The 27,919-nt window shown below is 42.1% G+C and overlaps 1 protein-coding gene across 3 annotated transcripts in view; it reads left to right on the top strand.

Annotated features, from left to right (window-relative positions):
- The window catches only part of Adipor2 (adiponectin receptor 2), a 63,115-nt gene that overhangs the window by 16,306 nt on the left and 18,890 nt on the right, over positions 1–27,919 (top strand). For 2 of the 3 annotated variants that reach the window (XM_041678380.1, XM_041678390.1), the window contains one exon: positions 23,298–23,556. In XM_041678380.1, coding sequence (XP_041534314.1) covers positions 23,386–23,556 — 171 coding nt within the window. In that variant the 5' untranslated portion in view covers positions 23,298–23,385. Of the gene's footprint in view, positions 1–5,815; positions 5,990–23,297; positions 23,557–27,919 lie in introns of those variants that run through there. The other variant, XM_041678370.1, reaches the window with a different exon arrangement.

Below are 27,919 nucleotides of genomic sequence, written 5' to 3'. Positions count from 1 at the left end.
GCAGTTCAGAGCAAGCCTGCACTGCATAGTTGAGTTCTGCACAACAGACACAGTGTTTGCTTCCCTCACTCCCACAGTATTTTGTGTGGGTGGCAGATTAAGCAGTCACTGTGTAGAACACGTGTCTTGAGTTTTTTCTTAATAACAATAACAATAACAGTAATAAAAGTTGATAGCTTTTTTTTTTTAAAAAAAAGAAAGGGTCTTATTCTGTAGCTCAGGCTGGCCGGGAACTCTTGGTACTCCTACTACCTCAGTCTCCCAAGTGCTGGAATGATGACCAAAAAAATAACAGCGAGTACCTGCAGCCAGACTTGGGAGGAGAGGTACTGACTCACAGAGAGGTCTATTTTGTTGTATGCAAGGCTTACCTCAATGAAGCCTTTCATTTGTTTTGTTTTTGCTTTTTAGATTATTTTAAAAACTTTATTTTTGTGTGTCTGTGTACAGGTATGTGAGTGTACCATGTGTGGAATCAGAGGTTCTGGGGATTGGATTCAGGCTGTCATGCCTAGTGACAAATGCCTATATCCACTTTCCCATCTCTCCAGTTCCATTTTTTGAGTCCCTCCCGCCCCCCAGGGTCTGTCTTCCTTCATAGTTCTGGCTCATATGGAACTCTCTATGTAGACCAAGTTGGCCTTGAACTCACAGAGATCCGCCTGCCTCTGCCACCCGAGTGCTAGGATTAAAGAAGTGTGCCACCATGCCCGGCCATTTTTGAGATTGTTGAGACAGGTTTCAACATGTATCCCAGGTTGGCCTTAAACTCACTATGTAGATCAGGCTGGCTTTAAATTCCAGAATTCTTACCTCACCCCACCCCACTTTTAGATTACAAATGTATATGATAAGTAAAGTTTTCTTTTCTTCTCAGTGATAGAAATAGAGGGAGTTTATCAGGAAAAGTGTTTAAAAGATACTCAGGGTGGAAGTGGACTAATGCGCTAGGAACACAGATGTGCAAAAACTGATTTTAGTTGGGCATCCCAGCACAAGAAGGCAGAAGCAGGTAGATGTCTGTGAATTAGTTCCAGGACAGTCAGGGAGAGAGCCTCTCAAAAAAATAAAGTTGATTTTATATGAACTGCAAAAGGTTGGTGAAACGTTAGTACATACCCATGTATAGGCCACTGAGCATTATTAAATGTTAAACATTTGGTCATTTACTTGGTCTCTTTCATAGGAAAGATCTGGAAATTACAGATAAATAAATACATATTTCTATTTAAAACATGTATTTGGACTGGGCATGAAGCTCAGTGGTAGAATGCTTACCCAGTACATGCGAGGCCCTGGGGGTTGACCAAGAACAACAAAAGCTGCATGTACTCATAGACACGTTTGCTGCACAGACCACACTTAAGCAATGAGTCAGGCAGCAGCATTGCCAGCAATAATCAGTCTTACGAGCCTTCCCCAGGGCTACACTAACTACCTGTGTTAGAGAAGCTGCTAATGTTATTTATATAATTACGAGAGTGTTTATGCTGATTTTAATTCTTGGTTTTCAACATTGGGGCAACTTGGCACAAATGGGATTTTAGTACGTTATGACATTTCTACAAGTGTTTAAAGTTGCATTGCTTGTAGACTTTCAGATTCAAGGCTAATATGCTTTTAAACAGTATTGATATTTGACTGATAGCAGTGTAATTACAAGTACCACAGAGTACAGTTCTTGTGTGTGTGTGTGTGTGTGTGTGTGTTTATATTGGGGTGGGGTCTAGTACGTGTGGCCAGAGGCCAATGCTGAGTGTCAACAGCTTTCTTACTTTTGAGGTAAGGTCTTTCCCTGAGCTTGAAACTCACTGGTTTGGCTAAACTGGCCAGCCAGCAAGTCCCAGAGACTAATTTTGATTTCCAATGGCAGAATAAATGTTCATATTAAATATAGCAACTGTGGGCTTGGAGAGATGGCTCAGTGGTCAAGAGCATTTCCTGTTCTTCCAGAGGACCTGGGTTTGATTCTCAGCACTCAGTGACGGATTCTCTTGTGCTGAAATTACAAGAGAGTGCCTCGCTGGGTTTTTAGATTAGAACTTAGGTCCTCATGTTTGCACACCAAGCGTTTAATAACTGGACCATCTCCACAGTCCCAAGACTGTAGAATACTGATTTTATAACAGACATTTTCAAATCATTTAACACCATGGCGTCCTAGCTAACTGGCTAGCCTTGACAATTTTATCTTTGTGTGACACAGTCACAGGGGCTGATGAGGTGTTGCTTGTCCCTTAAAATTGTTTATGTATTTATTATTTTGGGTTCATGTGTTTGCCACAGTGCATGTGTGGACATCAGAGGACAATTTTTGGGAGAACAATTTTTGGGAGTCAGTACTTTCCTTTCACCATGCGACTTCTAGGATTGATCCTGGCTTATCCATGCCTAGTGGCCCTTACTTGTGAGCCATCTTGTGGTTCTTAGGTATATTTTTGTATTTCTGTGTTCCTCAATTGTTGCTAGGTTTATTTTTTATGACCCACTTTATACATTATGTACATTTCACTCTCTCTCTCACTTCTCTTCGTTTTCCTGCTTTTCAAGACTTCTTACACCTATTGAACTCTGCTGTGACCTCTTCACCCTTTACAGCCATTCTGTGTTCACACACACACACCCCTACTGTATGATGCATGCTACAGTCTGAGAGTTACCGTTTGCCTTAGTCAGGGCTATCACGGGACGTGGGAACACTGGACAAACTCCTGCCACTGAAACCTCCATACCTTGAGAATTTATCGCCATTAATAAATTCTGACATGTGGAAAGACACAAATGTGTTTGTCTATGTTTCTGAAATAGCACACTCAAGACATTATCTATTTTTTGGCTTTTTGAGACATGGTCTCCCTATATAGCTCAGGCTTGCCTCAGCCTTCCCAGTCATGGGATTACAGGTATGGACTTCCATGCCCTGCTTGGAAATTTTAAGTCATAGACACAGGTTTCTCAACACTCTAGACTAATTTTGGTTTCCAATGGCAGAATAATGTTTCCATTAGTTATGGAGTTAATTAGTAGTTATGGGACTGGAGAGATGGCTCAGTGGTCAAGAGAACCTGGGTTTGGTTCTCAGCACACGCATGAGGAATCTGATGTCTGTCCTCTGTAGGCACTGTACACACATGGTGTACAGACATACATGCAGGCTCAACACCTACACAAAAATAAAAGTTAATCTTAAAATGTTTATTTTAAGCAGAAAACAACTTTTTTCCCCATAGGAGAAAACTGAAACCAATTTCAAACTGGTGTTAAAATTCACAATGGTATCTAGAATTTTTGCTTTGATTGTTGCCCTACCATTTGGTTATGACTTTAGAACTTTAGAAACTTCTTCCATTTTCATTGGTTATTAACCTGACTATCACAATGGTGACTCTGTCCTAGGAGCGAGTTCAGTGTCATTATGCCAGCCACAAGTCACCGAAGCTATAGTTGGGTTATGAATGTTACTCAACCAGTGTTTTGTCTTCCTTGCTAACAAATTACAGAGGTGACTCTATCAAACTGGCTGTACCAGAGGGCACTGTTGGGTCATGGTGACTGGTGTGGAGTAGAAGGAAGTGTCTTTTGTTGCTGTAGGAGGTGCAGGATTTACCCATTGTGGAAAGATGTAACACCTTAAGACTGGAGAGACGGGGCATATGAGCTGGCGCAGCGGGTAAAGGCACTTGCCACCACGCCTGATGATTGGAGTTCAACCCCCAGACACACATGATGGAAAGAGAACAGATTTCACCAAGTTGTCCTCTGGCTATGGCATCTGAACCCATTAAAAAACAATGGAGGGAAGGGTTGGGGTGTCGCTAAGTAGGAGGCTTGTCTAAACATTCACACTGCCCTAAACTCAATCTCCAGTGCTTCAGAAACAAACGAAAGAACAAACACAAGAAGAGAGATTCTGATTCTAAAGAGCTGTAACTGATACCAGAAGACATTGAATACTGCTGAAAATCAATATCTAAGTCGTAGTCAGGGAAAGAGATCTGGAAAAAAAATCTGCTTTGGTACCATTTATGAAGCGATAAGGGTGAAGCCAGTGTGGCAATGGGACTCAGCAATGCCCCTTGGGGCTAGGGAGAGTAGCAAAGATCCTTATTAGCTGAGAAGGTGTGAGCATTTTGAGGAAATAAGGTGGTTTGTTTCATCATTATAGAAGCATCAGAAATTGCATGGAGTGATTTGAATGAGATCACTTCAACAGAGACCAAGTGAGAGGTAGGAGGGAAAATGGAGATGCTCTCTTTTAAGCCTGTTTTAGCACAAGATGGATTGTTCCTAGAGGAAAAGTTCTTTGGTCAAAGAAGAATCTTTAAAAGAAAGAGCTGCAGGGAAGATTTGATTGGGGTTTTGTTTTCTTTTGTTGGGGCAGGGTCTCATTCTAGCCCTGGCTGACTTGGAACTCCTCCTGTGGCCCAGGTCATCCTACAGTAGCTTCCCAAGTGCTGGGAATTAGGGTGCAAACCCCATCTGGCAAGATGGAAGGTCGTGGAAGGTGTTTTTTTGGTTGATCTTTCTATCATAAGCCTGTTATCCTTAGGGCACATCTTTCATTAAGCCCCAACAATCTTCTCAGCTTTGCCCTATTTAAGTTGGTATTGTGGATCTTATTTTTCCCTCTTAAGTTGGTGATGGAATCCAGGCCTTTGGATTCCATCAAGTGCTCTACCATTGAGCTATATCTAGAGTTATGGGTCAAATTAATTCCCTGCATTCGGCTTCTGTTGTTGTAGAAAGGTACAATTGTCTTTCTTGATCTTAGTCTCCAAACCTTTGTGTCTTCGATGTTGTTGAGACAGGGTCTTATTCTATATTGCCAAGTCTGGCCAGACACTTGCTATGTAGAACAGGCTGACCCGAAACATGCAAGATCCTCCTGCTTCAATCTCTCTAGAGCTTTTCCTTGTTGGGGAGCTTTCCATGTCTGTTTCCCCCCATCCCCCATCACCAGACTTCAGCTTCTCTGACCTATTGTGGTCCAATGGCAAGGACAATAGGCTGCCGGCATAGGCTTCCTCTAAAATCTAAACTAAAGCTTCTGAGTTGAATAGGTACTAAGTTTTGACCTAAAGAGTGTGAAAGATATATTCCTCTTATAACTGAACTCGAAGAAACCATTTTTCTCTGCAAATCAGCGCCTACATTTCCTTGATCTTGTTCTTAATAAGTCAGAAATAGGAAAGTTCACTCGTCGCAAATCACTCCTTCTGTGTAAACAAGACAGAATGCTTAAGTCGTTTGTAAGCCACCATTACTTTAAGACCATCTAAAATAGTTTTGAATTAGACATTTTAAGGGTTCATACATATCTTCTAGAAGTAGTAGGGCATGGTATATTCATCATACGTTAATACAGTAATAAAAACAAGCCCTACTGTTTGAGGAAGAGTTGACTAAGGCTTTCGGAATTCCGAAACCTTCACAAGACGACGCCTAGCATTATGTTGGTCGCTGACACAAACACACTCTCCAGCCCGAATCTTTAAACTCTGACTCGCACCCACGGACATCGAGGGAACCACCCCCAGCCGCGGCGGCCCACCCCGCTGCCGATCTCTACGGGAAACCTCGAGGAAGCTGGGTGAGTTGGGCCAGGGGCTTTCTGCCCTCACTGTTTACATTGTGTTCCCGGCCGAACCACAACTCCCAAGATGCACCGGGGTTCTAAAGCCACCGGAGGGGAGGCTTCCGGTTTAGACCAGCACGGCTGCGCACGGGGTGTGGTCTTACTGGCTCGACCCGCCTCGTGCGATGCGCGTCACGGCGACGCGCGGGCGCGGGGGCGGGGAGACGCGGCGGCGGTGGCGGCGGCGGCGGCGGTCGCGGCGGCGCGAGCACAGTCCCGACGCGGTACCGCGGTGGCGGCAGCGGCGGCGGCGGCTCCAGCGAGCGGCCCCCTCCCTCCGCGCCCCCTCTCCCCTCCCCGAGGCGCTGCTTCTCGAGGCGCCGGAGCCGCGCGGCTAGGCGGCGACCAACTCGGGTGAGGGGCTGTGGCGCGAGCGCGGCTTCCCGGGCTCAGCAGATTGCCGGGGTCGGAGGGAGGTGAGGGCTGAGGGACAGGTGTCCCCGGCGCGGGCCGGGAGCGCGCGCCTGGCCGGCTCTGAGCTTGGCCGGAACTCTGACCGGCGGCCGCGCGCCCGCTGCGGGGACCGGAGCGGCGGCCAGGGCGGGGGTGGGGTGGCGGGAGGGGGTGAGGAGGGGGCTGGGGCCGCGCACCGTGCAGCTGCGGTGGCTGGCGCCTGCTGTCCTTTGCCCCCCGCTCCGACTCTCGTCGCCTTCGGGGCCGGCGTTCCCGTGACGGCCCGCGCCGAGAATGCTCCCGCCCCAAGTCTAGTTGGTGTCTTCTGCCACTTCTAGGGATTTCTTCAGCCAGCCTTGCTTCGGAGGGGTTGCGCTCAGCGCTACTTTTCCAGCCACTGGGACGGGAAGGTTGTCCTCACCTCTCCTTCGGTGGCGCTTCTGGCAGCCACGGCGGGACAGTTCTTGGGCCGGGTTCCTCAGCCCCTTTGGGTTTTTATCTGCCAGCGGTAGCTTGCTAGGGAATTGCTGGTAACGGTTCTAGACTTAAGTTTTGAAGACAGCGTTGGATTAGACAGTTGATGCATTTCTTCCTTAGGCTTTTTTGGCCTTGACTCAAACGTTTGCTTTTGGAGTTTGAAAACTTTTTGAGTGGGTTGGGCAATGAATTTTTTTTTTTTGGTAGATTATATGGCCAGTTGGGATTTGATAGGTACAGTGCTTCACCTGAGGGTTTAATATTTTAGTAGGACGATCTTTTAGATTTACTTTTTTTTCAGATGTCTCATTTAAAAAAAGCTTCAAACAATTAAAATTATCAGTTTATTATTGTATGTGCTCATTATGTGTGTGTGTCCGGGGGGATGCGTGTGTCCATGGTATGCTAGTGGAGGTCAGAGGGCAACTTTATAGAGTTCTCGTCTATATTTATGTGGGTTTTGGGAGTCCAACTGAGGTGGCCAGGCCTTAAAATTTTGCATAGCAAGGTCCTTTACTCGCTTAGCTATCTCGCTCGCCATGTTTCATTCTTCCGTCATTATCTTGACTCTATTATCCTAAAGCAGACTGCCTACCCCTACTCACCAAGAAACAAGTTAAAAATACTACCAAGTCTTTATTATACTTAAAATTATTAGATCATAAAACTCTTCCCAATTAAGTGGTTTCTTTCCCCCCCTTTTTTGGGGGGGAGGTGATAACAGGTTCTCACTCTGTAGCCCAAACATTCGCCTCAGACTAACAAGAATCTTGCTTTAGCCTTCTGAGTGTTGGCATGAGTTGTCTACCACATTGTGTCCTAGTGAAAAAGTTAAAAGGAACTTCCCTCAACCTAGCTTTTTTTTTTTTGAGACAAGCTATATCTGTGTAACTCAGGCAAGCCTTAGATTCTTACTATTGCCTCTGACTCCAGAGTCCAGGTATTATGGAGAGATGGTCTACTCAAAACTTTTTATTCTCTTTTGAAACATGGTTTCACTGGAACTCACTAGGTAGACCAGGCTGGCTTGAACTCAGAGATCCACCTGCTTCTGTCTTCCAAGTGGTGGGATTAAAGGTGTGCACCGTCACCACCACCACTCAAAAACAAAAAAAAACAAAAAAAAAAACAAAACAACTCAAAGCCTTAATATTTAAAGGAGAGTTATTTGTCAGTTCTAAAGTTTCAATTGCCTTTTTACCAGAGGCTACCTTAAGATCTTGTCGCACATCCAGCTCACTTCTGTCCTGCCTGTAGAATGTAGTAGTGCTGACTGTGAGTGAACTCTGACCCAGAATTATTTCAGCAGCAGGGACTTCCACAGTTGGCCTTAGCAGGTTGGTGGTAAATTATGAAATTTGAGAAATTCAAATTAAATATGGAAGATATTTTCCCCAGTGTCTGTCTGTAACTGGCTACCCACCAGTTAATATTTCAGACTTTGGTCTACTTAGTAGCAGATTTTATCTTCTGTGGATGAGAGTAAGATTTCCAGAGCTTAATGAGTTTGTGTTTTTCCATCCTTGTGCTCATTGTGTAAACTTAAAAACGGATGGATTTTTTTTTTTGCCCATGAGTAGTATCAGTTTATGTAATGCACTTAGTATAAGTCATGTTTTGTTTTCAAAAAGGAAAATACTTTCATTTCCTTTATTTCGGAGGTTGACTTAACAGCTTCCAGGTTAAGTCCTGCAGGCTGCCTGTTGTAAATAAGGTTTTACTGGGATATAGCCACATGCAGTTGTTTATGTAGTATCTTTGCCTGCTGTTGTGGTACAACATGTTTCATAGTTGGCACAGAGACTCATAGACTGTAAAACCTGAAATTTTTATTATCTAGCCCTCAAGAGAAAGAAGAAAGCCAGTGTGGTGGGGGCTGTTGGCTTTGTTTGTATGTGCTGACTGCTAGCCTAGCTCCAAGTTCAGTGAGAGACAGTATCTCTGAGGAATAAGGTGAAGAGTGATGGGCCAGAAAGCCTAATGCCCTTCTTGGTGTGCATGGGCATGAGTTCATTCCTTCCCTCCCCCGACACACACAGTTAGTTGTTCTTCGTTTCTATTTTAGTCTATCTCCCTTTGGGCATTCTTGGATGGTCAGTTATTTTCTTTGTTGTACTTTGTAGATTTTTCTGAAAGTTACTGCAGCTTTGGATCTCTTACTCCTTGGGCATGTTTGGCTTCTTGGGAGGTTTCTTGCTGCATCTTTCTGAAACAGAAGTCCTTAGCCACCCACTCACCCTTGATGTCCTTGTCCAAAGTGGGACTCTTCTGCCATCAGCTTTCTCGTGCTTTTTCACAGCCTTTAGAACTTGGAATCTAATGGTTAGCATTCAGTTCCCATATTTTTTGCATCTTTGATTTTATGTAGACTTCTGTGGGCTTGCCTAAAACTTCCAAGGCAAACATTTGAAGATTTCAGAAGAAATGTATCAAAATAACAGCATACATTATCACTTTGGAGGCTGTGTATGGTGGGGAAGGATAATGAGAAGGGGGATATGTACCTAGAATCGCCATCACTTTTTAAAATCTTGTTTTATGCTAGACTAAGTCTTGAGCAAGTCTTTCAGACCTGGCTAGAAAACACTGGGCTGTTAGTTTTCGTTGTTTGTTTGTTTTTTAAATAAATATGTGTGTGGCAGGCATTATTGTTTAGGGAGCATGCATTCCATGGCACACATTTGCAAGTCAGAAGACAACTTTGGAATCGAGTCTGTTCTATTTTTATATGAGGTCTAGGGATCAAACTCAGGTCATCAGGCTTGCTCACCAAGTAACTGCCTCTATAACTGCTGAGCTGGCCCTATTATCACTTAAAAAAAAAAACCCAAAACATTAATATTAATTACTGCTGTTAGGATTGGCCTCTTCCCTCCCCCCCTTTCTTTTCTTTTCTTTTTTTTTTTCTGACTCTGAATCTGGTCATTTAGCCTAAGTATAGCCCAGGCTGGCCTTTGGACTCTTGATTGTCTTACCTGGCCCCCTTGAATGCTTGGATCATTGGCACTGTGTCCAAGTGACAGAATGTAAACAGAACTGCTCATTCATTTCCCAGCCACCCAGACCCAAATAATCACACAGAAACTATATTAATTATAACACTGTTTGGCCTGTTAGCTCAGGCTTCTTATTTAGTAACTCTTTTTTTTTTAAAACATTTTTTTTAAACATTAAAAAAACATTTTTTTTACAACATTCTGCCTCGATGTATGCCCGCACGCCAGAGGGCGCCAGATCTCAGTACAGATGGTTGTGAGCCACCATGTGGTTGCTGGGAATTGAACTCAGGACCTCTGGAAGAGCAGCCAGTGTTCTTAACCTCTGAGCCATCTCTCCAGCCCTTAAGTAACTCTTAAATCTTAAATTAACCCATTTCTATTAATTTATATTTTACCATGAGGCTCGTGGTTTGGTTACCTCTTGCTTTTTGGGCAGCTACATGGCATCTGCCTCCTTTGGCAACCTCTTGCTTTTTGGGCAGCTACATGGCATCTGCCTCCTTTGGCAGCTGCGTGGAGTCTCTTTGACCCCACCTACTCTCTATACATCTCTTCCAGCCTGGCTATATTCTGCTGTGCCATATACCGAAGTAGCTTCTTAACCAATGGCAATAAAACATATTCATAGTATACAGAGGGGAATCCCACATCAACAGAATTCTTGACTGACTTGGTTGGTCACAGTTATAAACTGACTGATCATTGGAACTACTAGGTGATAAAATGCTTAGGCAGCAGTCAGAAGTGTTGTTACTTTGTGTTTGTGGAGACAGAAGACATAGACATTAGGAAGCTTATGAATTCCCACCTCTCTGGTGATGAGCTCTGCAGAGCTTTATCTTCATTTTAAACTCCTTCTTAGAGGCTGAGTGTGATAGTACAGTCCCAGCTCTTGGGAGGTGGAAGACAGGGGATCAGGAATTCAAAGTTATCCTTTGGCTATGTAGGATGATCATACCAATCTGGAACTCATGAGACCCTGACTCAAAAACCAAAAGAGGGGTGGTGGTATGGTTCTAGAGATTCAGCTTAGTAAAGTGCTTTCCAGGCAAGCAGAAGGACCTGAAGTCAGCTTTGAGAACCATATAGAGTAGTTGTGCATGGTGACTGGACTGGCGGATCTCTGGCGTTTATGGGCCAGCCTACAGGCATAACTGTCAAGCACTGAGTGAGAAATCCTGTTTCCAAAACCGAGATGGAAGGCTTTCAAGGAATGACAGAGGAGGCTATCCTGTGGCATGTGACTGACACTCTCACATCTACACATAATACCTACAAATATATGAGTACTGATGCTTTTGGTTCAGGGAGATAGTGGAAAGAGAGAACCCTTTTCTACAGGTTGTCCTATGACCCACTTGTACACCATGACACGCATGCACATACATTTATAAAATAAAGTATTAAACAACCTCCCAAACACCCTCCTAAACCCTCATGTTCTTTAAAAGCAAAAATGCTTTACATAGACTTTTTTAGTTGCTTTGGTGGCTTTTGGGTAAAGTTTTGGGGATTGCAAATCATGTGAATAGTTGAAAAATTAAAGCCATTTTTTTCTTAATTTGTGTTTTGGACATGTTCATAATCTTTTCAGCTTCATGTTTTGTACCTTCTTCCCCATGATATATTATGATAAGGTCTGTTGCTCCTTTAGCCTTGGATTTGGAGGCACCGTCCGATTCTCCTTTCTCTTTCCTTAGGAAGAAGTCACAGCAGTGAGTTCTGCGTAGTATTTCCTACCTGTGACCTCAAAACTCTGTGTGCTAAGGCCTATGAATTGAGAGTTCTGGGCCAGCTTCACCTAAGTCACAAGACTGTCTCATTTAAAGAAAAGTAAAAGGCAAGGAAGCAACCACTGTCTTAGTGACTTAGAGAAACATGCAGTTGTGATAACACTGTCAGTTTTGACATCACATCCAGAGAGATCTCGGCTGTACTTACATTAACGTCAACATGGCATTCATGAAATTGCATCTTCATTCATTTTGTTACGTTTTATCCTTGCATTCTTCATATCAGTCATGATAAAAATATATAAAATTTGAGAAACTCATTAGAGCACCTAGGAAACTTGATTATTGGAGGAATTCTTCAGTGAGATCATAGCTTTGCTAGAAGGTCCGTATTTCAGGCATCTTTGTAGGAAAGCAGATGGCCAGCTCTTGAGGAAAGTTACCTAGATGATCTGGGGCAGCAGTGCCCAACCACCTGTAAATACCAGCCGCTCATGTTTTTGCTGGGTTTATTTGGTTGTAACTTGGTTTCTCCACATTGAATTTCTCCCATCTTGGCTGTGGCTTGGAATTGTACTTCCCGATGTGAAGTAGCACTTGGAAGCTCAGCAGGTGATGCTATATTATATTGACTTACAGTAGTGTATTTAAAAAGACAATGATTATGGGTTTCGTTCTATGTCAGTAAATTGTGTTTTGTTTGTTTGTTGTTTTGGTGGTGTTGGGAATTGAGTACAGGTCTCTTGACACTGACCTACATCTCTAGCTGCTGCTGCTGTTTTTGTATTTTATTACCTTTTTGATATAAGAGTCTTATGGGGTAGCCTAGGCCTGGCCATCAACTTTGGATTCTCCCATTTCAATCTAAGTGCTGGAATTACAACCATGTGTCAGGTATTACCACCTCCTGCCCCCGCTTTTCATAGTGTTTTTGTTTGTTTGCTTGTTTTATTTTGACACAGTCTCCTGTTTCCCAAATTGGCCTTGAACTCAGTATATAGCTAAGGATGGTTCTGAAACTCCCAATCATATTGTTGGCCTTGAACTCATGACAACACTACCTTGGCCCCAAGAGTATTGTGATTATAGATCTGAGTCATCACATCTGGTCATACACTATGAATCTAGTCATTAGTCTAACATTTACTCTAGTTTTGATAAGCATTTGCATTGTTGCCAAATCGGACCTGGTGGTGCAAGCCTGTGATCCCAGTTGTTTGGGAGTCTGAGGCAGCAGAATCACAAATTCAAGGCCTAACTGTATACTTTATTGAAACTGTCTCAAAAAGTAAGAAGAAAAAGTGTCTTGGGATATATAACTCTGGTATGTAGCTGTTTGTTTGATTTGGGGGAAAAATATTAAGGACAAAACTAAGCCCTAGAAATAAGAATAGTGATGTGGAAGAGGCATTACATGTGTCTTATAAGACCTCACACATGGTGTCAGTGAAAAGGCTATTGAAACCTTGGATGGTTAGATTGTCTGACATATTGCCCCTTTTAAATCAGTAACTTATGAATTATATTTAGAATAATAAATCTCACTTGTGGTTTAATTAGCTGGAGTAGGTGCAATAACTGTTCCAGCAGGTATCGAGGTGCACTTGGAGCCATGTGCTTGGTTTAGATCTGATTTAGGTTAAATGCTGAAAAAATATGTTTAAATCAAGAAGTTGTTTAGTATAAATCACAAACTGTGTGCTCTATGAAGGTCCTTGGCTGTTCAACAGCCCCATGGGACAGTCGGTGGACAAAGACTGCGTCTCCTGTTCAGGACAGAGGGTGTGTTGTCCACGGCCTCAGTGGCGGATCTGGGCTGGGGGCAAGCTCCTCAGCTGCCACCGCCAGCAGTGGCCAGCGAGCTCCTCAGCTCTTTCCGCTTCGGCTTCTCCACCTGCCCAGTGCTTCCTTTTCTCCACCTGTCCAGTGCTTCCTCGAAGACAGAAAAAGCAGGACCCCAAAGTCAGCCAGTATCAGCCGATCCGGGCCACTGTGTGGGAATTCTATGCCTGAATGAGCAAGGCATAGCCACCTTTGGCCAGAGCTGCCAGAGACTCAAGTAGCCCCACATTGGGCGCCAACTGTAGCAGTTTGCTTGATTTGGGAAATAACCAGGCCAGCTTAAAGATAAACAATTATATTTTTAATTGTTATAAGGGGAAACTTAAATCACAAGAATGGGAAGTCCGAGTTCCACTGTGTCCCGCGGGAATCACCCAGAGTGCATGCACCTGGACTGTCCCAATTTTTCTTCCTGGGCTTCAGGTAGCCCCGCCTTAACTAGGTTCCATTTCTTAAAGGTTATTGGTTAACAGAGCTTCCCCCATCAGTGGTAGAGAACTCACCTAGTATATGTGGGGTCCTAGATTTAATCAAATCCAAAAACTACCAGAAACAATCAGAATGATTCCAATTTTTTCCTGTGATAATATCAATGCTAGGGCCAGCTAGGTGACTCTTCAGGTAAAGGCATTTGCTGCCAAGCCTGATGACCTGAGTTTGATCTTCAGGGCTGACATGGTGGAACTCCTGCAAGTTGTCCACGTATACTCTCACAACTAAATAGATGTAATACCTCCTCCCCCCTCCAAAACCCTAATACTACATTGAACATTCCTCATCAGGACTTCTTCCTCTTGTATTTAAGATATTTGGTGGGTTGGTGATGGTGTGTGTGTGCGTTGCTGGAAATTGAGTCCAGGGCCTCATATGTGCCAGGCAACGTATTCTGTTTTTGGAGACAGGGTTTCTGTGTGTGATAGAACCCTGGCTGTCCTGGAACTTGCTTTGTAGACCAGGGTAAAGCCTCGAACTCACAGAGATCCACCTGCCTCTGCCTTCTGAATGCTGCATTAAAGGCGTTCATCACCATGGGCTAAGTGAGTACTCTTACATGTACCTACACTCTCAGTCCTGCAAATGTTTTTCTTCCTCAGACACAGGGTCCTGCTGTATATTCCAGGTTGTCCTTTAACTCAGTATGTAATCCAGTTGATTTTGAACCCCAGTTTTGCTACAGAGTTCTGAGATTATAGATGTGTACAGCCCTACAAGTGCTGACAAACTGTGTGGGGAAGCGTTCAGGGTGTGGTGTCAGTGTAAGGTAGGACAGAAAGCATACGCAGTAGGCTGGATTGTAGGCACTTAGGCAAAATGTGTGAAGCTGAAACTGTTTTGTATGTGTGTATACTTACTGAGTTAGAAATTTGGTCCTTTGGGTCGGGGGTTTAGGCCACTCATTAGTTTAGAGAAAATACATGAGTCAGGAGTGGTGGCCCTTACATTTAATCCCTGGGGAAGAGGCAGGCAGTCTATAAAGTGAGTTCCAAGGCAGCCAAGGTTACATAGGAAAAACCTTGTCTTGAAAAACAAACAAACAAAACAGAACAAAACAAAAGGAAAAAGAAAGAAAATACTTAAGCAATGTGCTGTTTTGTTAAAAGCCAGGTATGTTAGTTGTTAGGGTTGTCAATGAGATAACCATATTCTAAATGGCTCAAACAACAAATTTGTTTTCTGAGTCCAAAATTCCAAGTTTAAAATGTCGGCAGATGGGCTGCTTCTCTTGTCTTGATGGTGTCTTTATTCTGGGCATGCATCACTAGTGTCTTTCTTTATAAAAACATCAGTCAGATTGAATTACAGCCAGGCACCCCCACCCTCTCCCGATTTTTTCCTGGAGACAGATTCTAGCTTTGTACCCAAGCTGGTCTGGAGTTCACTGTGGAGACCACGCAGGCTTTGAACTGCCTCCTGAGGAGGATTAGAGACCCAGCTATCACACCCCACACCCAGTCTAAGGGTCCTACTCCTACTACTTCAGTTAGCTTTAATTACCACTTTAAAGGCCCTTTGTCTAAATATAGTCATAGAGGCTAGAGAGATTGGCCTAGTATTTGCTGTTCTTCCAGTCTCAGGGTATCCACTGCCCTCTTCTGGCCTCCTTGGACACTGCACACATGGTGCACAGACGTGTAAAAATGAAATCAAATCAAATCTTATGGCATAAGGTACTGGGAATTAGGGTTTCAACATAGGAATTTTGAAGGGATATGTATTTGTACCATCAAGGATTTTCTGCTGCGAACTTTACCCATGCTGTTTAGGTCATGAATGATGAACAAGATAGTTTTTGGGGGGAAGGCTGGGAGATAGATAGGAAGATAATTTCAGGAAAGTCGGGCACGATGGTACAAGTCTTTAAAAATAACTCTTGGAAGATAGAGATAGAAGGATCAGGAATTCAGTCATTCTTGGGAGCCAGTGAGGTGGCTCAGTAAGTAAAGGCACCTGTTGCCAAGCCTGATGGCTTTAGTGTAATTTCTTCAAATTGTCCTCTCACTTCCACATGGTTGCATGTATGTGCCCCACCCACCAAAATAAAGAAATGACCGTAATTAAAAATAACACCAAGCCGACAACAACAGAGTCATCCCAGCTACATAGTAAGTTTTAAACCGGCTGGGTTTTGTAGACCTTAAGAAAACCCAGACACAGAACCTAAATAAGTGATGCCGAAAGGAAGGTAACAGCTAGGAAGACTTTAAACAGCATAAAGTGTTAACATAATTGTTAGGAGGAATGAGGTCTGCTGTATTTAGGTAAAAGTGGGAATATTAGCCTTTGCCCAAAAGGAGACCTTTACCTGAGAGGTAAATGATAAGCGAGGTCTAATTAATTTCACGCCAAGGCCTGTTTCTAAATCATGAAGCTGGTAAGATTGCTGTGGGAGTTGGCAAATGCTGAAACCGTAGTACTGAGAACATAGAGGCATGAGGATCAAAAGCCTCAGGTACATAGTTAATTCAGGGTCAGACTGGCTTTTAAAAAGTGATTTATTTTTATTTTATGTGCATTGGTGTTTTGCCTGCATGTTTGTCTGTGTAAGTGTCTGATTCACTGGAATTAGTGTTATAGACAGTTGTGAGTTGCCATGTGGGTGTCGGGTCCTCTGGAAAGAGCAGCCAGTGCTCTTAATTGCAGAGCCATCTTGCAAGCCCTGAATGCAGATTTCTTAAGAGGAGCCCTAGAGCCAGAAAGAAGTGGGTTGATATATTGAAATTGTTGAAAAGCAAAGCAAAACATGTATTTACCAAGAATTTCTGTATATTAGAACTGTCAAACATAAAGCAATTAAGTCATTTCTAGAGAAACAATTGCTGTGAGACCTACTGTATAAGAAATGCCAAAGGAGAGCCCTTTGGGTTTTAAGTGAGCCACTGGCTGGTAACTTGGAGAAAATGGTGTGTGTTAAATGCAAACTGTGTATGGATATTTTAACAAAGAAGTCGTCATAAAAAGGAACCAAAGAAATTTTGAACAATATAATAGCAGAGTTGAGGAAGTCACTAGAGTTTAGCAGCTTGTAACTGTTGGCTCTCTATATAATTCATCTGCTTTATTTATAGGATTACAAGACGAAGGAATAAAATAATTATCTATATTCATCTACCTATTTGTTTATTTATTTTAGACAGGTTTTGTAGCCCAGGCTTTGTAGCTGAGGATGAATCTGAGCTTCTGACCCTGCTTCTGCCTTCCAAGTGCTGGGATATAGACTTGTGCCACCACACCCAATTTATGTGGTGATAGAGATGGAGGCCAGGACTTAGTATATGTTAGGCAAGCACTGCCAACTGAGTTATGTTCCTAGCCCCAAAGATATAATTTGTTACTTCAGAAACATAAAGCAGTGAGTGAGTGGGGAACTTTGTAGCAGTGTGTTTATAATGCAGTTGAAATTAAATTCATGTCTTAATCTGTTTTGTGTTGCTATGACAAAGTACTTTAGATAGGGGAAGAATAGACTTATTTTCTCATAGTTCTCATAGCAAGGAAGCCCAAGATTCAGGCACTGGCAACTTTGGTGTGTGATGAGGACTGCTGTTTCCAAGAGGGCACTTTTTGCTGTGCCCTCTGGAGAGGTATATTCTTGCAGTAGTAAAGGGCTGTACTTTACTGTTGTCTATTCCTTGCAGGTGTTTTTTTTTTTTTTTTTTTGGAAACTGGATGTTAGATCGTCTGAATACTTGTTGCACCTTCCTTCAAGGTTACTAACTGTGCACTTGTTTATTTGCTTAGTGATTAACAGGCTTATTTTAGTGAGGTCTGTTTACCCCTTCTGTATCCTGCACCACTTGATCCTGGAAACCTGACTGGGGCAGCAAAGTTTTTGGTAACCTTAAGGTTAACCTGAATTGCCCCCTCCCTTTTTTTTCCTCATTGTGATACAAGGTCTCACAAAATAGCCTTGATTAGTCTAGAACTTGCTATGTAGACCTGCAACTCACAGAGATCAGCCTGCTGTGGTGGTGTACACTTTTTAATTCTATCTAGCAGTTGGAGGCCAGCCAGTCTACTTAAAGAGTTCAGGGTAGCCAAGGCTACACAGAGAAACCCTGTTTTGGAGGAAAAAAACAAATAAGTGTGCTACCGTGCCCAGCTACCCACCCTCCCTCCCTCCCTTTCTCCCTCTCTCCCTCCCTCTCTGATTAACATTTTTTGAGCTTTATGTGGGTTTTTTTTTAAATAATTTTTATTTTTTTTGGGGGGGGGGGGCGGTTTTGAGACATGGTTTTGCTATAGCTATCAAGCCTGTCCTGGAACTAGCTCTTGTAGATCAAGTTGGCCTCGAACTCACAGGGATCCACCTGCCTCTGCCTCCCAAGTGCTGGGATTAAATGGCGTGCGCCACCACCACCCAGCACGTTTATATATTTTTATACATGTATATAATACAGGCTATGATGCACCTGTGACAGAATGTTTTTTCCTCCTTTCTGAGATTGGGTGGCATTGCCTAACATACATTCTATATCCATTTTTCTGAAAAGTTTGTAATTTCACTTTTAAAAAGATTTTTTTTTTTGCAGTGGGAATTTAGGCTCCACACATGAAGTAGATAAAGTTATTCTAGGCAAACACTATTATTGAGCTGTATTTTCAGCCCAATATTTATTTTTAATTATATATATGTGTGTGTGTGTGTGTGTCTTTTTGTTGGTACATTCACGTGTTTGCCCCGGTTCCTGGAGTTCAGAAGAGAGCAGCAGTTTCCCTAGAGCTTCTTTAGAAGGCTGTAGCGCTTAATGTGGGTGCTGGGAACTAAACTTGCTTGGATCCTCTAGAAGAACATCAGTTAACTGCTGAGCCATCTCTCCAGTCTTGATTCACTTTTTCTTTTAGGCCTGGGTAGTATTCTGTTTAGGTACCAGATTGATGGACAGCAAGGGAGGTTCTATTTCCTTGCCATGGTGAACAGAGTGGCAGTAAACATGGGAGTGCAAACATCTAGTAGTTGGCTAGAGTTCTCTGAATGTGTGCATGTCCAGGAGTGAAGTGGCTGGGTCATATGGAGTTAGGTTTTTAATCTTTTCGAGACACCGCCAAGCTGGTTCACAGCTGTATTAATTTGCACTCCTACAAGTAGCCAGTAAGGGCGTTTTTCCAGATCCTGTCCAACGCCTGTTAGATCTCTTGATAGCCATTCTAACTGTGCTGAGGTGGTATCTCAGTGTAGTTTTAATTTATATTTCCTTGTGGCTAGGGATATTTGAACACTTAAAAAGTAGTAAGGGCCATTTGTATTTCTTTGGTTTTTAAACTATCCATTCAGTTTATTAGCCTATTTATTGATTGACAGTTTTGTTTCCTTGGAATTTAAGTAGTAAATTCTGGATATTAGCCCCTTGTGTGAAGCATAGCCAGTACAGATTTTCTTCCATTCTGTGGACTATGTAGTCTGTTGATAGTTTTCTCTGCTGCATACATTTTAAATTTAATGTAGCACTATTGATAGTGGGACTTATTCCTGTGCCATTTGTTAATTTTCTTTTCAGAAAGTTTTTCCCCATCCAGATGTCTTAAAAAGTATTCCTTAAGTTTTCATCTACAACTTCTAGTGTTTAACATTTCAAATTACGGTCTTGAAGTGAATTTTTTCCCCCGAGACAGGGTTTCTCAGTGTAGCTTTGGTGCCTGTCCTGGAACTAGTTCTTGTAGACCAGGCTGGCCTCGAACTCACAGAGATCCACCTGCCTTTGCCTCCCAAGTGCTGGGTTTAATTAAAGGCGTGTGCCATCACCGCCTGGCTTTGAATTAATTTTTGTGCAAGATGAAAGATAGTAATCTAATTTCATTTTTCTGCGGTAGATATCTACTTTTGTTAACACTGTTTGCTGAGTAAGCTTTTTCCTAATATGTGGTTTGGCCTTCTCTGTAAAAAATTAGGTATAGCTTTGTCAGCTCGTTACTGGATCGTCTGTTCCATCACTCTGTTTGGTCTTAATGCCAATACCAGGCTGTTTTTATTACTATAGCTTTGTAGTATACTTTGAGGTACAGCTGTGTTCTTACTCTTTCGGATTGCTTTGGCTGTTTGTGGTCCCAGTGACTTCTTGGATTGCTTTTTTCCAAATCTGTAGACATGGCATTTGAAGTTTTGATCAGTATCACATTAAATCTATTTATTAATTTTGGTAATATAGCTCTTTTCATAGTATTAATTCTGCTGATCTAGGAATGAGGAAGATTTCTCTGTCCTTTAGTATCTTTTTTGTTTCCTTTTTGATATCATGAAGTTTTCAGTGTAGAGACCTTTCTCTTGGTGTGTGTGTGTGGAGCACATATGCTATAACATGTAGGAAGGTCAAAGTAGAACTTGTATTATTGACTCTTCCTTTCTACCATGTAGATCCTAAATATCAACTCTGGTCATCAGTCTTGGCAGCAGATGCCTTTACTTGCTTAGGCATCTTGTCAGCCTGGGTAAATACTGATTGTGTATTCTGCACATTTACTCTGCATATTAATTAGGTCTAAGAGGTTTCTAGATCTATTATTCACTTTTTAAAGGTTTTTATTTATTTGGTTTTTTTGAGATAGTTTCTCTGTAACTTTTTGGTGCCTGTCCTGGAACTAGCTCTGTAGACCAGGCGGGTGTTGAACTCATGGAGATCTGCCTGTCTCTGCCTTTCGTGTGCCGGGATTAAAGGCGTGAGCCGCCACCACCTGATTATCTATAGATCTTTTTAAAAAGTAAAGAATTATGTCATCTACAAATGGATAGTTTGACGTTTTTTTCCTTTTCTATTTTTTATCCCTTTTATATGTGTTTTTCTCTTGTCTAATTGGTATGGCCAAGACTTTGAGCAAATAAAAGAGGAGAGAGTGGGCATCTTTATTTCATTCTTGATTTTAGAGGAGATGCTCTCAGTTTGTCTCCATTTAATGTTGGTATAAGTTGGTTGTAAGTCACCTTGTTATTTAGAAGTATCCTCCATCTATTCCCAATGTCTACAGGACTTTTTGGATGTTCCAAGAGAAGGAGGAAAAGCCTTTCAATTTCTTTTGCTTAGGAGTTTTATAGAGAAACTGAACAAAGGCTGGGGTAATCTCTGTTGAAGTTGCTGAATTCTCCAAGGTATCTTGGATTGAACCCTTATACATTATGCTTGTACCTCTGACCCAGCCAAGAAAATGACTATACCACTGTTTATGCACTTGCCCATCAGGTTAGAGTTGATCCAAACCTCCTCTGTCCATCTCTAGCTCACTCTACCTTGACCTTGACTGTTAGTCACTTGACCAGTGTTACTTCCCCCATTTGCCATTGCTACGCTCTCTGTGTACTCATGTATACATGATCAGCTTGCAACTGTACTGTGGCAGAGAGTTAACTGTATCCCAGTCACCAAGATGTAGCTGTAGTCTTGGCTACTCATATTTTAGCTCCTTGTCTATAGGATGGTCTAGGGTTCATCTCTTAGGTGGAAGCTAATCATCATTACTTATAATCAAGTCTTTCAACTAGCTGTATTAGAAGAAAGAGTATAAGAAAAGACAGCAGTACCATTTGTTCTCAGGAAATAAATGGTCTGTATGAGACAGCTTTGTAAACTGTGAACCTCCCTTCCCCACTTGCAACTGGGAATTGAATTTAGGACCTTGGCCATGATAGTCAAGCTCTGCCATCAAACGGTATCAGTCCCCTTCCTTCCTTCCTTCCTTCCTTCCTGCCTGCCTGCCTGCCTGCCTGCCTGCCTGCCTGCCTGCCTACCTACTTTTTATTTTGATACAGAGTCTTTCCAAGTTGTTCAGTAGGCCTCCAGCCTTCCACCCTCTTGCCTTCACCTTCTTCCCAGTAGCTGGACTTATAGCTCAGTTAATTAAGTATAAACCATTAGCATTGTTTCTCTTAAAAATGGTCATTATTGGGCTGGAGAGATGGCTCAGAGGTTAAGAACACTGGCTGCTCTTCCAGAGGTCCTGAGTTCAATTCCCAGCAACCACATGGTGGCTCACAACCATCTGTAATGAGATTTGGTGCCCTCCTCTGGCGTGTGGGCATACATGAAGGGAGAATGTTGCATACATAATAAATAAATAAATCTTAAAAAAATGGTCATTATTATTAATTTGCTACTTTCCTTTTATGATTGATAGAGTCTCAAGTCTGGTGATAGTTAAAAACATTGTGTGTGTGTGTGTGTGTGTGTGTGTGTGTGTGTGTGTGCACGTGTGTACGAATTACACTCAGGGCTTGTTTTTTTAAAAAAATTTATGTGTATGAGTGGTTTGCCTACATGTATATATATTGCACTACGTGCATGTGTGGTACCTGTGATGCCACAAGAGGGCATCAGATCCCCTGGAACTAGCATTACAGATTGCCAGCACCATTATGTAGGTGCTGGGAACTGAACCTGGTTCCTGTAAAATCTCTTAACTGCTGAGCAATTTTTTTCTAGCTTGTGCTTCTTGCTTCATAAACTTTGAAAGTGACAAGAGAAGTCCTGCAGGCTCAAGTCTTTACAGAGACTCATTCTTTGGCTAGTTCTTAGTTTATGTGTCTCCGTCAGTTTAACTTATACAGGTGGCACACATTTACATGTAGCCTTGCCTTGTCTTTATGGAGTCTAGACCTCTTTTGTTCCTCCTTTCCCTTTTCCAGAGAGAATGTTGTGTCTCAGCATTTCAGTGCATACTATCTTTCTTAATCTTTCCTTCTAGGTGGGTTAACTATAGTAATCTATTTTGTTATTCAACTGATTAAAGTATATTTGTGTGCTATGAATGAAGAATTAGATGAGAAGAATTTGAAAGGCTAGAACTTCTAGGGAATAAAATTATCACAGACTAGTTAGGAAAAAGATGATTTATGAAAGTTTTTACCACTTAAGACCACTCCTGGGATTGCAGGTATAAAAGGGATATGCTCTGGTCCCAAGTTTCTTGCTTTTCATGGTAGTCAAGTTAGAGACCAGAGCAACTAAAAATGTCAGACATTTAACATGTTGAATATAAAGTTTTGCTGGTATAAACTTGTGTAAATTCAGAGATTTTGTCCTATTTTATAAAAAACGTGTGGGGAGTTTTGGTTTTCTTACTTGTAAAATAAAATTAGCCCTGGTCATTATTTAATAAAATTTAATAAAATCAAACAAATTTAATAAAATAAAACCCTGGTATTTAAATGAAATTGGATATGTAAAACATGGCATAATTTGTAAGCTTTCATATATTCTTTTTACATTTAGGGTTTTTTTGTTTTTGAGACATGCCCTTTCTATGTAGCCTAGCCCAGAGCTTGCTTTGTAGACTTGGCCTCAAGCTCAGAGATTCCCCTGCCTCTGTCTTCTGAGTGCTGGGATTAAAGGTGTGCACTACCATGCCCAGCTTCAGTTAGGCATGCTTGTAGTTGAAAAAATGATAGGGTTGAAAAAAGACATAGACAGAGCATAGTAAAATGTAAGTCTTTTTGCTAAACCCTTATTTCTTTTTTATGTGTTTCTATGCCAGGAGCATGGTTTTGAATACTTTCTAGTAAATATTGTATGTACATGAATTCGTACAACCACATATTTTACAATTAACTTAAGTGGAAATATTACACATCTTTTTGGTTGATTGATAGATTTTGGTAATCTTTATTAGCAGTGGGTATAAATTTTTAAGAATATTGCTCTTTTTTGTGATTGAATTATCCGTTCCTTGATGGTATATAACAATGTAGCTCCTGTGTTTTCCCAGTGCTCATGTCTATAACTTTTCTTTCCTTAGGGTCACCTCACTATCCCTTAAAAATCCATTCTCCCAAGAAGAGGGGACAGAAAGAAAGATCACTTTGTAAGAAAGGCTTTGGTATCCCATGAACGAGCCAGCAGAACACCGATTGGGGTGCACCAGGACTCCAGAGCCAGATATAAGGCTCAGAAAAAAGCACCAACTTGATGATACAAGGGGAGGTAATAATGACAGCCACCAAGGAGATTTGGAGCCCATTTTAGAGACATCTGTTTGTTCTTCCTATTATAAAAATGTAAGTTAAAGTTCGAAGGGTTGCAACAAGGCAAACATGGAGATGAGGGGTGATATTTAAAAAGAATACATATGTGTGATATATAATGTATTTCTCTAGTAGAAAGGTAGAGATGTTGACTTAGTATAAATATGTTTTTAAAATTTTATGTATGGTGTTTTGCCCGCATATGTCAGTACCATGTGTGTGTCTTATTGCCTATAAAGGCCAGAAGAAGGTGCCAGATTCCCTAGAACTGGAGATGTATATATGGTTGTGAGTCACCATGTGGGTGCTGAGACTTGAACCCAGATTCTGTGCAAGAACAGCATTGCTTTTTTGTTTGTTGGTCTGTTTTGATTTTTCAAGACAGGGTTTCTTTGTGTAGTGCTGGCTGTCTTGGAACTCACTATGTAGACCAGGCTGGACTTAAACTCACAGATATCTACTTGCCTCTGCTTCCTAGTGCCGAGATTAAAGATGTGTATCACCATGCCTGGCAACACTTAGTTTCTTATTAAGCTCAGATACTACTTGATTTCATATTTACACCTTTCTGCTGGCACTTAAAAATCATAGTCACTCTGTTTTGTCTTGTTTAAGAGAGAATAAATGTTTGTTTTTAAAGGTTAATTTATTTTTGTGCTTTATGAATATGTTACCTGCATGTATATGAGTACATTGTGTGCCTGGTAGCTCCTGGGGCCAGAAGAAGGTGCTGGACCCCAAGTCTGGAGCTACCAGAATGTTGTAAGACTCCATGTGGGTGCTGGGATCTGAATACATGTCATTTGAAAGAACAGCAAGTACTCTTAACTGCTGAGCCAACCCTCCAGCCCCAGAACCAGCCATGTTTTAGTTATAACATTGTCAGTGATATTTTGAAGAAATTCTGTAGAACTTCTCAAATTGTTTTTCTGCAGTGCATATCTTGGGGTCAGTAGAATCCTAAGGACAGAAAGTAGATTTTAGTGTCTTATATAACTTCTCAGAGAAAAAGGGAAGACTTACACAGTTCATCATGGCAGCAATCATGTTTGTGAACAGCATCAGACAGTGTTACAGGCGTGTTGATGTCTACAGTGGAACTTTATGTCTATTCAGTGATATGGTGCTGGGAGATTGTATCTGAGACTGCAGACTTGTGCTTCCTTAATCTTACTGTTATGAAACATTACAGGCTGGTTTACATAATGAGGTCCATGGCATTCAGGGCTATATATAGTGAGACCCCACCCAAAACAGAAAATATTAAACAGCAACATAGAAAAACATTATTGAGGTGCATGTATATATCAGTACACATTTAAACTAAATTAAAAACATAGTTACGGTGTATGGCGCATGCCTTTATTCCTAGCACTAGGAGGTAGAGGCAAGAAATTCTTCTGAGTTTCAGACCAGCCTGGTCTACAGAGTGTGTTCCAGGCCAGCCAGGAATACATAGTGAGACCCTATCTCAAAAAGTCTTAAAAATGTACATTTTCTTTATAAACTAGTTTTATATATTTATGTTATATATATTATATCTAAATTATTTTCAAATTAAATCTAATTTTGGTTTGTGAGGCAGGGTCTCATGTAGTATGTACATGCACACACAAAAGAATAAATGAAAAACTTTTTTTAAAAACAAAACCAAACAATAATAATAAACAATACTGTTAGAAACAGAATCGATATGGGGGCCTTGATTAAAGTTGAGTTTTTACAATATACTTAATACATTCTAAATAGAAAAAGTAATTTCCTACTTTGTATTTGACTGATTGATTTGGTTTGGTTTTAAGGTTTGTGGGTCGGTCCCAGGGCTTTGTACATGCTAGGTAAGTGCTGTACCACTTAGATATCCTTCTGTTGTCTACAGCACTTCTGTAATCAGGAGGGGTTCTTTCACACACTTGGTTTCTTAGTAAAAATAGACAGTTTGACAGTGTTAGGTTATGCTGCTTGGCACCTAGTCTCAGATAGTTCTACATAGATTTTGTTCACACTTTTCCTCTGTTTTAGTCTGGCTGGCAAGGAGAAGGATTGTCCTTCTCTTGAGAAGATTGCCCTGAGCTGATTGTAGGGGCTGAGCAGCTTGTGAATCCTGAGGCCTTGTTCAGCCTCCTTTCCTGCCGTTTACTGCGCTCTCCCTCTAGTGTTTGCCTTCTGAAATTATCAAAGCCACCTCTGTCCACCAGCAGCTCACACTGACAGTGATATGTCATTGTGGGAAAGCAGCCATAGGACAGCACGCTAGTTACAGAAGATTGTTATGAAGACTGTAACACATCGGTGCTTCCTCAAGCCTGTGGGAGGAGCTGGCAGAGTAGTACACTCCGACTTGCTGCTTCACCTCATACCCCAGTTGCTCCCAGGGCCACCTCCTTGTTCCTGCTCTTGCCCTTGCTCTCCACATTGTGGTCTTTGCTGACTCCTGGTCTCTACTCCAGCCCGTCTATATTGGTCACCCTGTGGAGCCAACCTTTGTCTGTTAGTGGAACTTGACATCTGTTTCGTTGTTTACAAATGAGTAGAGGTCTTGTCCCCCTGCCCTGTCCACTCCTCACCTGGATACATTTCCCAGAGAATCACACTTGGGTTATGGATACCTAAGTAGGAGCTGGCATCCAGATTCTTCATCTCAGACTGGAGAGGACGGTGGCATAACCTTGGCCTGAGGAGGGTGTGACCACACATAACTTGGCACAGTGCCCTGTTTGTTGGCCTTATTCTTGTCTTCCATGAGACCTGCTCAGAAAGCAAAAATCAGTTTTGTTTTCAGCTACAATTGATCTTTGCCACAGGGAAAGTTGACCCCACTGAGCAGCCGGCATCTGAAGGCTTCTGTGGAGTGAAGGTCTGAGAGGTGATAGACCCAGGTTTAAAGTGGCTTCCTCCTGCCTGCAGGTAGCCTTCACAACTACTTATCTTCCAGTGCTTCAGGAAAAGGAGCTGACGCCACCTTATAGGTGACCACACCGGGGAAATGAGCTGGTGTACACCAGGGCCTGATGGTCATTGTGAGGATATGTTCTTGCCCCTTAGGGTCAAATGACCCCTGCCTAACACTAGAGATAATAATGAATGGTGAATTTTTTTTTTAATTCATATTCTATTTGCGTTTTATTTTTAAGATAGGATCTCACTAAATAGCCCTAACTAGCCTGGAACTCATCATGTAGACCAAACTGGCCTTGAACTCCACCTTTCTCTGTTTTCCCAGTGCTGTGATTAAAGATATGTGTCACCATGGTTGGCAAATGTTTATTTCTTAAAATCAAATCCAAAGAAGGTCAGAAGGAAGAGGCTCTTCCTGAAACAACAAAATTTAGAACATAATAAAGTTCCTTATGTGGAGGAGAAAGGACTTTAGGAAGTGTGCTATCTCTTAGAAACATCAGTAAATTTGAATCTTGGAAGCTGAACGAGCTTCTAGTAGGTAATGTTGGATGCTGTAGATGAAGTAGCCTGACCCGAGGGAGATGTTTACTGTAGACAAGGTGATGAGACCATAGATGGACATTCTCTTCCCCGGGGAGTTCCTGATCAGGCAGTGAATTGGGGTAGAGCAGCTGTTGGTGCTGCAGTGAGTTTTGCCTTGTCTCATTATGGGCAGGTGTTTGAATGTGAGCAGGCATAAAAACACAGTCTGGATGCCAACCTGCAGGAGGGAATGGAGCAGATACAGATATAAGAGCTTCTTTTCCTGGTGGAAGTTCAGGAAGTCTATCTTGTGGGAGGGGCTCTGCTTCCTGATTGCCTCCATGGAGACCTTCTGCACTTCCACTGAGTTCTCAGGTTGCTGTGTGGTCTTCACCTTTACCTTGGTGTAATTATGCCGAATCTGAGCCATGAAGTATTCCATGAGGAAGAACAAGGCTATGAAGATGAAGTAGAAGTAGTACCACATTTCTATGATAGGAAGGCTAAACAGTTGTTCAAAACACTCCACAAAACAAGGATAGGTGATATTTCCATGGCAGTTGAACTCTTCATGGAGGTTGATCCAGTGTACCTGGACCACATTCATTACTAGGCTGTATAGGCAGATGAGGCCAAACCATAGAGTCCGCCCAATGTAGTAGGCAGATCTGTCCCCTACTACTGTGTATAACACAGGAATCATTGCAATTACCACTGCAAACATCATGTTCTCCTGTTTTTCAGGAAAAGGCCAGATACTTTACAGCCCCCTAAAAAGGAAAGCAGGGCAAGAAGTCAGGATTAGGAGCTGTGGAGATGGCTCACTGGGTTAAAACGTGTGCCGCACAAGCAGTAGTACCTGAGTGTGAGTTCCCTGAGCCCACATAAATGACTGATTAGCGGGATTGTCTGTAGTTCCAGCACTTCTGGGATATGGCAGTCAGAGACAGGCGATTCCTTAGAAGTGCAGTTG

This window comes from Microtus oregoni, unplaced genomic scaffold, assembly GCF_018167655.1.
Source record: "Microtus oregoni isolate MIOR12 unplaced genomic scaffold, Mior012 000002F_ref0000024, whole genome shotgun sequence".
NCBI classification, from domain to species: Eukaryota; Metazoa; Chordata; class Mammalia; order Rodentia; family Cricetidae; genus Microtus; species Microtus oregoni.
Note: the sequence above shows the minus strand (reverse complement) of the source record. Positions and strands in the feature narration are given on the sequence as shown.